This window comes from Aplysia californica, unplaced genomic scaffold, assembly GCF_000002075.1.
Source record: "Aplysia californica isolate F4 #8 unplaced genomic scaffold, AplCal3.0 scaffold00681, whole genome shotgun sequence".
Classification (NCBI taxonomy): Eukaryota; Metazoa; Mollusca; class Gastropoda; order Aplysiida; family Aplysiidae; genus Aplysia; species Aplysia californica.
Window position 1 is genome coordinate 181,706 of NW_004797951.1, and position 12,675 is coordinate 194,380.

The 12,675-nt window shown below is 38.2% G+C and overlaps 2 protein-coding genes across 2 annotated transcripts in view; one reads left to right on the top strand and one right to left on the bottom strand.

Annotated features, from left to right (window-relative positions):
* Positions 1 to 9,244, top strand: part of LOC101854825 (beta-sarcoglycan) — a gene marked incomplete in the record, with an annotated part of 11,713 nt that extends 2,469 nt beyond the window's left edge. Inside the window, 6 exon segments of the mRNA XM_005108344.3 lie at positions 974 to 1,125; positions 2,929 to 3,049; positions 3,794 to 3,988; positions 5,278 to 5,466; positions 6,666 to 6,806; positions 7,299 to 9,244. Of these exon segments, the coding sequence (XP_005108401.2) occupies positions 974 to 1,125; positions 2,929 to 3,049; positions 3,794 to 3,988; positions 5,278 to 5,466; positions 6,666 to 6,806; positions 7,299 to 7,499 (999 nt within the window).
* A 1,477-nt stretch (positions 9,245 to 10,721) lies between these two features.
* The window catches only part of LOC106013132, a gene marked incomplete in the record, with an annotated part of 6,113 nt that continues 4,159 nt past the window's right edge, over positions 10,722 to 12,675 (bottom strand). Inside the window, 2 exon segments of the mRNA XM_013088067.2 lie at positions 10,722 to 10,991; positions 12,254 to 12,419. Of these exon segments, the coding sequence (XP_012943521.1) occupies positions 10,811 to 10,991; positions 12,254 to 12,419 (347 nt within the window).

Sequence of the window (12,675 nt, forward strand, 5' to 3'; positions counted from 1 at the left end):
ATTATTGTTATTGATGTTGTTGTTGTTGTTGTTGTTGTTGTTGTTTTTGTTTTCATTATAAATCATTATTATCATTATTATCATTATCATAATTATATCAAGGAGAAAAGTGGATATCTTAGGCAGGTAAACATGTTAATTAGACAGTGTCATTATAATGCGCACAAAAAAAACAACCTCCACCCAGAGTGGGTTGGGTGGAGTGGGGAGTGGGTTTTTTAGTGCCGGTGATCGTCTTGGACAGGTCCCTGTAAGAACAGGTTCCCCTGAATTAACCCCAATACCTTCACGTGTGCTTCTCCTCTGGAGGCTGTAAGTAAGTTAGCAGAGGCTGACAATGCAAATGTGAAAGGTGCTGACAAAATGAGTTAATTCTCGAATTTGAGACCTACGGAAATATATTCGTCAAGCTTAAAGGTGAAGTTGTTAAAATTTATGATTATGAAATAATAAAAGGCGTATATTATACTTAAAGAATATCGCATCAATAGAAAAATCTACAAATTTGACGGTTGCGTCGATTTTTGTCCAATATCTCAATTTGTGAGAAGTGACTGATTTTGTCAGCATGCCCCACCAATGTAAAAAGTAAGTAAAATAGCTCTGCTCTAACATTACATCACTTGCGCAACGCTATACTAATCGTCATATAACCCCAATCTGTTTGGATTGGGCAAGGAAAGACACACCAAAAAAAAGTAAAAGTAAAGTTGAGAAATGTGAGGTGTGCTGACAAAATGAGTTACTTCTCGGCTTCTTGCCTCATGAAAATTAATACATCAACGTTATTGGTGGAGCTTGTACAATTTGTAAGTATGAAATAATAAAAGACTCGGTATAGTCTTGAAGAAAATGACATGGATTAAAAATCTATAAATCTGACCCCAGTGTCGATTTTTGACCAATATCTCCATTCTTGAATTGCGAGAAGTAACTCATTTTGTCAGCTCGCCTCACAAATGTGTGTCCCCAGGGTGCCAGTATGGGGGACATGTCGACCCTGGGACGACGCAATGACGCCCGCTCCCCGATGTCGGCCGGCCACCTCAGCGCCTCCACAATGTCCATGCGGGCGAAAGCTCAACGCAAGAGACGAGCCAACGCACAGCATAACAGCAACTTTCGGTACTTCGAGATTTTTGTGTGTATTGTCTTAAAAGTTGAGATTTAATCTTTTTACCACTATTTTTTCTAAAGTCTCAGCATCAAATTTCCCAATGGGATGAACAAAATGTTATGTACACGTTTATTTATTTCATTTTATATTTAATTTATTTTTACTTATTTTATTTTATCCTGTTCACTCATTCGCTACGTATTATTTTCGGCTTGTGGACGAATTCTTTTCGGGAGGGCGAAATGAGATGATGACTAGTGCGCAGTTCACAGGTCTTTGGGGCCATAAATTCAAATAAATATCAACATATTATATACCAACATTTTCAGTATGGTTTGTAGAATACACCTGCATTATTTATTTGCGTATTTTTCAACTTTGGTTCCTGTAAGAGGCGATTATGCAACACAATTGTGATTGGATGCGGATAAAATTGGAAAATAAAAAATTTATAATCTCAGGTGAAACTAAAAAAACATGTTTGCACCTAGTCAAATGATACCTCAAAATAACCATAACTGTATATAGAACAGGAAAATATTGAAAAATGTGCAGATATTTTCATACATTCCATAATACTTGTACATTTGGATCATAACATCCGATATTGAAAAAAAAAAAATTTTTAGAATAATTTTGAAAAAAGGATCACAAACAGAAAAAAATACGCGTAACTTATATGGAATTATTCAGAATTGCACTTGGAATAAACCTATACATGTCTTGAGTGGTATGATTAATTTCACCCAAAAGTAGTGATTTTGGGGAGAAAAAAATATTTTGACTATTTAGATCTAGGCCTAGATCTAGCACTCAAAAATATTGATTTCTCAATTACAGTGCACCGGCAATTTGCGTCCAATAGTATCAATATTATAAAGAAGAGTCCTACACTTCTTTAGTGAGCAAAATAATTATATATTTTGTTGTGTAAAAGTACTAAGACTGGTGTCTGGGCTATAAGTTGGGCTTCGCGATAAAACAAAGTCGAATAAACTACGAAATCAAGTTTCAAAACTGAATCAAAACTTCCGATTTTCGGTGGAAACGCTTGACCCGGAAGTCAACATTATATTATGACCTTTATTTTAACATGGATAAGTGGATTGGAATAGAAACCAAGCTAAAATTGAACGTCGTTTCTTGAGCCGCCGGGGGCGGCTTAACGTACTGACGGCACTTGAGCCGCGCCGCCCCCCCACGGCTCGGCGTAGCGAATGAGTTAATTTCCATCCTTTCCTTTCTTCAATTTCTGAATTTGCTCCTTCTCCAAATAGACACAAAATGTTGAAAGTGGAAAAAACTTAATGAGTATTATTTATAGGAGAGAAAAATGAAGGCTCACACTTGTAATGTTTTCCCTTGAATATAATGGATCTCAAAATTAATGCAGTATAATCTGAATCCTATCAATGATATATCAATAATATAGTGTAAAGTGCCTAGAGCCTGCTGTTGAGCAGGGATATGCGCTATACAAATGCTATTTATTATTATTACCTTTTAACCGGGTAAAGAGGTAAAATGTGGATGTTTCCCTAATGTATGTGTAGTCACTCTACTGTGTGAAGTGCTTTATCTGGTAGCCAGAATTTTTCTGAAAGTAACAAATGTTCTGCTAAAGTAATAAACTCTGACGAGAGATTGTTCCCATTAATAATTTACTATTATGATTTGTCACACTGCATATTATTATGGATGCCACAATCAGGTTTTGTCATTTATTGAATGAATGCTCAGTATTTTTTTTCAGGGTTTGAAAAGGATTGTTTTCACTCTGACTCTGACCCAACATTTTTATCCTCTTCCAGAGCAGGTTACGTGCCGGTGGATGAAGAGGTTTTGCACCGGACGGGTATCAGGGGACGTAAGCGCTACTTCCTGTACTGTACTTTGATCATATTATTGATAGTTGCTCTTCTCAATGCCGCAGTGAGTAATTTGTGCTTTTATTAATCTTTTGTATGTGCCGTGTTCTATTTTCAGTTCCATAAATAAGTCACTTGTGCCAGCAATACAGTGAGCCTTTAAGTAAGTGTTATGGCGTCAGATTCAGAGAGTGGACTCTATGGAAATACTCGACAAATCAAGAGAACCCGAAACTTATTCTTCAATTGGTTGTCGTAAAAAAAAAAATCATGTCCTGTGTTTAGGTAATACCAGCTACAACAACAAACTTTCCACTTTCCTTTTATGAAGTCTAGGATGCTTAGAATAAACTTTAATTGTCACCTCAGAAGAAGGGAGCAGCCAATCTGTGATGAAACATTTTTACCTAGAGAAATTGAATGCTGCGTGAATTGCAAAGATAGTTAAATTTCTAATTTCTAATGACATGTGCCATTGTTACCCAAATATCGACACAGGTATCAATATAGTAAATTCTATTTATTTATTATCTTACTTAATTCATTACTTTAGTCATCATCATTATCACCAACTAATCACTTCCTCTTTTTATTGTTTTGGTTTTCTTGTTTTTCTTGTTTCTTTTTCCTTGAAACATAACAATTAGCGACATGTCAATACATTTTTACGTAACCTACAAATATTGGCACCAAAATCAGGACACGGGACCCCCCAAAAAAATTATTCCATAAAATTTAGAGACAAGCTCAGTATCTCTGACGGCAAGTCCCTTGAATCCTGACCATGACACAACCCGTTGTCGCACAGGTCACAGTCTGGCTCATCTACATCCTGGGTATGACTCACAACGGACTGACCACCATCGAGCTGACCAGCATGGAGGGCCGGGACTTCATGCGGGTGTTGGCAGACGCCAGGATCATCTCTCTGTCCTTCAGTGACAACGCTTCTCTCGGAGCTCGCTACAACTCAAGCCTCAAAATGACAGCCGAGGATTCTAAGGTAGATTCCTTCTTCTTGTTTTTGTTCTTTTTCTTGTTCTTGATCTTCTTGATCTTCTTGTTCTTATTCTTTTTCTTGTTCTTGATCTTCTTGATCTTCTTGTTCTTATTCTTTTTCTTGTTCTTGATCTTCTTGATCTTCTTGTTCTTCCTTTTCTTCTCTTCTTCTTCTCCTCCTCCTCCTCTTCCTCCATTTGATCCTCCTCCTCCTCCTCCTCTTCTTCTTCTTCAGGTGTCAGGTCTGGAGCAGACATTGACGATTGTGGTACCCCACTTCTTCCTGATGTCTGTCTTCCTGATCAGCTCGGTTTTTCTGATTGTTTTATCTCTTGCAAAGTTGTTCTGGCCATCTGTGTATGTTGTTTGTTCTCTGGTCTTCCTCTGCTCTTCTTTCCCTCTCTTTTTCCACACAGCAGCAGTTTCTTTCATAAAATCAATTTTATATTTTTATATGGCCAAATATTTTTTTTGCATAGTCTGTTTTTCGGGCTGTAGTTTGTTTTGTGAAAAAAATGAACTCATTTTTAAAATTTAACTTCAGAGTTCAGCAAAAGGGCAAAGGACATTAAGCTTTTTTAATCTAACATATGGTATGTTTTGTCATAAAGCTTTTTGTAGATAGCAAAAGCACATTATTGTGGGGTATGGGTAGAACCTCTCATTGTTGACAGGACATATTAATGAAAAAAAGTTAACTTTCTTCTCCTGGAGAATAATTAAATTGTATCTCAACTACATAATATTATGTAATACTCTGCCTTACACCAAATGTATCTTGACACGCTGGAATCAGGTGCTCGTCAATTTTTTTACTTGTGGAGTTATCGGAAGGCCTACCATTTTAAAGCTCATTCATTTGTCTCACTTTTAGTGAAAAAAAATACTCCTCTATCATGACTAGAAGTCGCAATATTTGCTGTTGAAGGAAGTGGGGGTTGACTATTTTCACAGGTAAATTTACGAGAAAATGGTCGCCAACAGCAACTTCGAAAGCTTGAGGTTACTTAGAAACTGCAAATTTACAATTTTGGGCCTTAAATCAACACTTTTCAGTAACAGTCCACACAGAAACGTGTTTTTAAATGAACCCTAAAGGTTGAGTCAACAACAACAAAAAATGCAATAAAAATTGCCAAACGGACAGAAAAATGCCAGTTTCTTTGATTTCATTATTTTGATGAGAGCCTGATTTCACCACGATGCCTCACATTTTAAAACATATCATAATGACAAAGTCCCACACTGAGCATTTAATTTGATCTTATTTTTCCTTTCCTACAAATATCTCAGGCTCGAGTTATGTCAGTTGGCGGTGGAAGATCTAGCGTCACTTTGGAGGGCGGTAATGTGACGGTCACCAGTGACGACTTCTCTGTGAGGACAGCGGAGGGCGAGGAGCCTCTGTCTCCTGACCTGCCCACACTGACCAACCTGGGAATACTGACCAACCTGTTAGTGGACAATGTGACGGCGACTGAGGTGAGGGGAGTCTGTATTAAGAATAATAATAATAATAATGACAATGATAATAATGATAAGGATAATAATAATAATGATAAAAATAATGATAATAATAATAATAATGATAATGATAATGATGATAATAATAATAATAATAATAATAATAATAATAATAATAGTAATAATAATAATAGTAATAATAATAATGATAATAATAATACTAATAATAATAGTAATAATAATGATAATGATGATGATAATAATAATAATAATGATAATAATAATAATAATAATAGTGATGATAATGATAATAATAATAATAATAATAATAATAATAATAATAATAATAGACATCATTTGTAAAGTGCAAACTCCTGTTCAACAGGCAAGCTCTGTAGGTGTGCTTTACAATGTTTTATTAGCCCAGCAGACTTCATAGCATTCTGAAACAACCTCATTGTAAGATTCTGAGGTGTTTGTCTATGAAAGATTTGGATGGAGACATTATAATTCTGACAGCTTTGTGTCCATGTATGGCTGTTACTTGCATATATATGTATGTATGATTGTATTGGATATATGTTTATGTTTATATTGATGTTAGCCCTTTGTTTGAACTTAGAGTTATTTTGCTATTTGTGCTGGCAGTGAAGGATAAGGCATGAGGGGATATTTGAAAGAGGGACGAAATGAGGGAATCAGAGAGAGAGAGAGAGAGAGAGAGAAAGAGCTGTCCCCAGGGTTTTATGCACCCCGCATAATTTAACAAAATTTGATCATTTTTTGGGCTTAATTTCTGGTTATTTTCCTTCATCATTCTTTGTTAAAATTAAAAGAATCGCATATTTTCACATTTTTGGGCTCAGTTTGCATAATTTCAGAATTTTTGGGGCATAAAACTGTGGGGAGAGAGAGAGAGAGAGAGAGAGAGAGAGAGAGAGAGAGAGAGAGAGAGAGAGAGAGAGAGAGAGAGAGAGAGAGAGAGAGAGAGAGAGAGAGAGAGAGAGAGAGAGAGAGAGAGAGTTGAAATTATAATATATATTATATGTGTATTTATATTATATATTGTGTAGCAGAAGCTTGTGAAACCAGGCTCTCAACCGTCACATTTTTCAAATTAAAGAAATATTATTTTTATATCTTTTCCCGTTTCATCATATCTCAATATGTAAGTGTATGTCTATTATAATAATATTATAACGACACGCTGTCCTCAGATCACGTCCGTGGAGTACATCAGCGACCTGTACCTCGAGTCGGCGCTGAACCAGGTAGAGGTCACAGGGTCGGAGGGCGTGGAGGTCATCAGTGGTCAGGAGGTCGATATGAAAGGTTCGGAGATATTCCTGGAGTCTCAGGTAGGGGGAGTCATTCTCAGATATTTTTTTTTTCCGGATTAACTTTTCATTACCATTTTCTGCTCTGATCTCGGTCCACAAGTTGTACTTGGAGTACAAATTGTACTCATTCGCTACTTCGAGCCGTGGGCAGCAGCGCGGCGAAAGTGACTTCGCCACGGCAAGCTGTCCCCGGTGGCTTGAGAACCAATCTATAACTCTAAGCTTAACTTTTATTCCAATCCACATATCCATGTTAAAGTAAAGGTTATAATATAACGTTGACTTCGGGTGAAAGAATGAGCGTATGGGTTTGTGCGTGCATGAGTATGCATGTGTGTGTGTGTGTGTGTGTGTGTGTGTGTGTGTGTGGTGAAAAAACAAACCAATGTGCCAGGATCTGGACAATAAACATAATTCATCTTATCTTATTGTATCTTATCTAATGGTATTTTCTTATCTTATCAGACTGCACTAACACTGACAATGTGATAAAACTCTTTTTCTCTCCAGACCAGCCTTATCTTCGCTGCCGGCCGAGGGGTTTATGTGGACCCCGCGATGCCTCAGGTCACGACCTCTGACCCCATTGACCCCAACTTGCTGACCTACAAAGTGTGCGTTTGCCAGTCTGGCTCTTTGTTTGCTGTTCCGGTCACTCGACCAGGAGTGTCTTGTGATGTTGGACCCCAAATCCAAACTTTGTGTGAATAACAGTCTGTGTTGTTTTGTTTGTGTATTTGTGTACGGTACCTATTTTATTGATTGTTGTAAATGTTCCTGTTTGGTCGGAAATGTCTCTGACTTGTTGCAGCAAATTTTTTTAAGGCGTTTTTGAATCTTGAGAATTCATTTTAAAAAAACATCGATTTTTGGAAAGGATAGATAGGGCATTGTCTTCTTACTTGTTCACTGTGTTGGAGTCACTGCTGTTGGAACATGTCCATCTCTGCTCTCCCCCCCCCTCTTCTGGATCCATCCCAGAGTCTGTCTGCTTATAGTCTCCATCATAATTTTCTTGCTTATTTTACCTCTCACATCAGGCGACCCTCAAAATTTTGATGGGGTAGTGAGCGCGTACTACGGCCTGATGACTAAGGTCCCCGACGGTACTTTAACTTAAGCGATATTCCCCAACCTAAATTAAAATCAAATTATCTCCAAAATTATGATTGGGCATTATTTTCAAATACCTCGTAAGTTTTGCCCTCTGGTTTGTGTTTAACAGTATCTGAGAGTGTCAGTCATATGGGTTGTGGTATATCACGTATAGTACCATTGGGGACCTTAGTCATCAGGCCGTAGTATGCACTCACTACTGCTGGCGACTTTAATCGTTCACGCAACCAGGCACACTAAACATAATTAAACAACGAATGGATGCACTTCACCGAAGTAAATGTCAAAGGCAGTCACTTTATATGATAGCTGAATGGTTGATGAACCTCTCTGAAATTTTAAAGTGTGTTTGTTGGGCTCCAGGGGTTTTTTTTGTTTTAAAAAATTCTACCTTGAATTCAGCGTTTTAAACTGGTGTGGTAATTCAGGGTTTTTTACTAGGCTGTACAAAGAGGGTAAGTTATTTGAAGGTTTTCCCATGTTCCTTTAGGCAATGAATGCAGCTCTTTGTCCCGAAGCAAAAACCAACGGATGAAATGTTTGCTTGATGGACCGAGTGTGTCCGAGTGGGTAGAGGGTTTAATTACCCTATATATGTCACATCAAATCATGTTGTTCAACTGTGTCAGTGTTACCTTTTGGTGGCCCTTGGTGTCTCCAAATACAAGTTCTTGACTGCTGTTATTTTCTATAAAGTTATCATTTTGTTTTGTCAAGGTAAGTAATATGGCATGTCTAAAGTCTGTCTTAGGGCCTGTTGAGGTTGGCAGAGACTGGGTTATCATTTGCATTGTCGAAAGTAGAACAGATTTTTGGGCAGTTTGTAATTTGAAAATGTCTGTCTTTGGGTTCTGAACTAGTTAACACTCGGGTGAGCTTTGTTAGTTTTAGGGACTGGGAACAAATGTTTTAGCCTTGAAACGTGTAGATCATCTGTTCTTCTGTAGAAAACTAACTGATTTAAGGGGATGTTTTCTTCCCAAGCTACCCCACACATCTAATTGCCTCTACTCCTCAAGACAACAATTAGAACAAACATGCAACTATTACCGAATGGCATCATGCAGAAGAGTTAACGCTCAGATGCTACTGGATCGCTAACAACAACAACAACAAACGTGTAGCTTATTCAATTAATCCTGATCACTCTCAAGAAAAGAGGGTTGGGTTGTCTTGGGTACGCAATTTTTGAGTATTTTCCGTTCTGTTTTGCTCTGAATTGAGACAGGGTATCTTTAGCTTTTATGGAAAATGTTTCTCCGGTTTTAATAGCAATCGCTGAAGTAATTTATATGCATGTATGATTTTGTACAAATAAAATTTCATATATTTGAATTTTTTTAGTGGTGTTTTCTTGGTTGAAATTTTTACCATCAGATTGTGTCTTCTTTTTATTTGTATTTTGTGAATACCGGTAGGTATTATAAGGCCACCCTTCTATATAATAATATTTCTTGGGAATCGTACACTGTTTTTGTGTGTTTTAAATCTAATTATCTAGGTCAGTATCATAAAAGATGTTTTAGTCTATGTTGTACTTTGATAATGTCCTTTTGACATCCGTCCAGCAGAACAAAAAAAATAAGTTACGATGGGATGGTATTAAGGGCTCGTCAATTTTTGGGCATATTGTGTTATAATTAGGATCATCTAAAAGCTTGTTCATTTGTCTTGCATTTTGCAAAAAAATGCCCATCTATCTAGAAGAGAAGTATCAATTTTTGCTATTGAAGGAGGTGGGGGTCGCCTGATGTGAGAGGTAAAATAAGCAAGAAAATGGCTGCCAAAATGTTGTGACTTTCAAGCTTGAGTGTCCTTGGAAACTGTAAAATAAAACTTTCCGTGTCTTTGGGACACATTTTACAGTTAAAATCCACACGGAAATGTATTCTTAAATGAATACAGAACGTGGTAGGCTTAGCCAAAAAAATCCAGGTTTCCTTGATTAAATTTTTTTTACGAGCACCTGATTTCACCACACTGTCTTAAAGATGGCCATTGAACTGAAGACATAAACTGCTTAATAAATATGGACACTTAGGCCTAGTGACATGTTCAGAGTCAAAAACGTTCTATCATCTGTAAGCCTACTGTTGAATCTGACTTCCAAGCTTTGGACAAGGGCTTCAAAAACCTGGAGAGAAACATGAAAACGTAACTGACCAAACACAAAAACGTTTCAACTGATGTGTTTTAATATAAAAAACGTAGAAAAAATAAGAAAATCAGAAGAATTATTGACCTGACTAACATTTTAAGCCCCATTGGTCACTGTGTCAACCAAACCGTCCAATCACGCCACAGCATTGATAAGACAAACATTTCAACCAATCAGAGAAGGCGCTACAAAAATGCACATCTGAACATGATTGGTCATTGTATAGGCAGGCGTCTCTGATTGGCTGGCCGTTTTACAATAAAGGGCAGGGTATCGTCACTGAACGGGGTTGATAACAATTATAACCCCACCCCCCACCCCCCACACACATACACAACCTGTCCCCATCTCCTCCCAAACTCCTCTGTCCCCGCGGTTTTATGCACCGAGCATAATTTAGCAAAATTTGATCATTTTTTACATAATTTCTGATTATTTTCCTTTATCATTCTTTGTTAAAATTAACAGAATCGCATAATTTCACATTTTTGGGCTGTTTGCATAATTTCAAAATTAACAGAATCGCACAATTTCACATATTGGAGCTCAGTTTGCATAATTTCAAAATGTACAAAATCGCGCAATTTCTCATTTTTGGGCTCAGTTTGCATAATTTCAAAATTAACAGAATTTCAGATTTTTAAATTTTTTTTTTTTCATAAAACCGCGGGGACAGACGTCTCGACCCTCATCCTTTCTCCCAACCCGGCGGCGTCGAGTAAAGAGGTCACGTGATCCCATGACGTCATCACTCGGCGTCCTTGACCTTGGCGTCCCCGGCGGCCGCCGCCTTTAGCGCCTCCTGGCGTTCTCTCCTCACACAGGCGTCGGGCTTGGTCTGTGTGTAGAACTGGCCCATGACGTCACCCAGGGCCGGGCTGCACGCGCGCAGTGCCTGGACCTCACACTGACGCCTCTGGGCCGTCGCACTGACAGACACACACAGTTACACATAGCTTATTTTTATACATGATGTAATTTTACTGACGCACGGTAGATCGTATTGGAAGACACACATTTACATGTATACACAAAAATAAAGCGTATGTACGGTAGTTCGCACTGGCAGACACACAGTTATACATAGCTTATACATGTATTTTTACTGACGCACGGTAGAATCAGATCGTATTGGAAAACGTACATTTAATTTATATAGCTTAAGTATATTATTATAATATAGATTTTTATTTATATTGTTACTTCTGCAGTGAGTCTCTGATATACAGCGGGTCGTACTGGTAGACACATATTTACACAGACCCTTGCTATATATTACTGTATTATACACACAGGTCCAAAATATTCGCGGCTGTGAATGCTGGGCAATCACTAATGACAGTGAAAATAAAACAGAAGCAACAAAATAGGGTTTCTAAGGGAACAGCTGAGAATATCGATCTTGGAAGGAAAAGAAATCAAATGAAGTAAAATTTGAGGAAGCCCCTCGTGGGCCGCTCGCTGATAAAAACAACCAGGAAAAGACAATTAAAGTGGTTCTAGGGACATTTGAATAGACATGAAGGCATTGAACATCTCGCTTCCACTAGCGAAATTGAAGGCAAAAGAGGCAGGGGTAGACAAGACAGTATTGCCGCTTTGTAATGACGTAACAGACACAAAAAATAATATGTATGATCAGCAGCAGCTGCAGGCCATGGGCGATGCTGTGACATATTTCAGACCGTCGTACACAAATAAATAAATACTCCCCCCCCCCAACCCCCAATAACTCACTACTTTTTCTTTGCACGTCCGAGGGCTTACTGCTCGACAAGGGCGTCCCCTGGACATAGACATAAGAGATCTGAAATGTTTATATTGTAGATACTTGAGGTCATCATCGTGTCTGCTGTTGGGCTGTTGTGTGGTTTGATATGGGCTTCGATCACAAGCTGAAGACTGGGGTTCAATCCTTAGGCATTCAATGTTTCGTTTAGTTCTCCCAGTCTTTTTTCTTTTGTGTGTGTGTGTGTGTGTGTGTGTGTGTGTGTGTGTGTGTGTGTGTGTGTGTGTGTGTGTGTGTGTGTGTGTTTTGTTCTTTAAAAAAAGAACTGACAACGCAAAGGACCGAGTACCCAACGTTCTAAATACGCTTCCACTTAATGATTAACCGGATATATTATATAAACGTTGTGTTTTTAGACGCTAAGTGATCGTGTGGCGAGTTTCGGTTCAAATTTCTACCAACCTGCACAAGAGAGTCTCCATGGTGTTTTGCGACAATTGTTCAGAAGGAGGGGCGAACTTCTTCACCACGCCCATGTAGAAAAAGTAGTCCGCCATTTCCCCTTGGCAGGAAGTCAGTTTGACTTCTGACAGACATCCCAGCACGTCATTTCCGCTCTCCTCGATGGCTGGATGGAGATATAAGACATGGATATAGACTCTTAGTTAGGTGATGTACTCTCCTTCTTCCACCTCTTTCATAGATATTGTACGAAGAGTCATTGGTTGTAGTTTCGCACCTAAGCTCACCCTTTACATAAATAATATTAATAATAATAATAAATAGCATTTGTATAGCGCATATCCCCGCTCAACAGCAGGCTCTATGCGCTTTACACTCTCGCGCACACACACCGCGCGCACACCCTTTGATGCACGTTCATA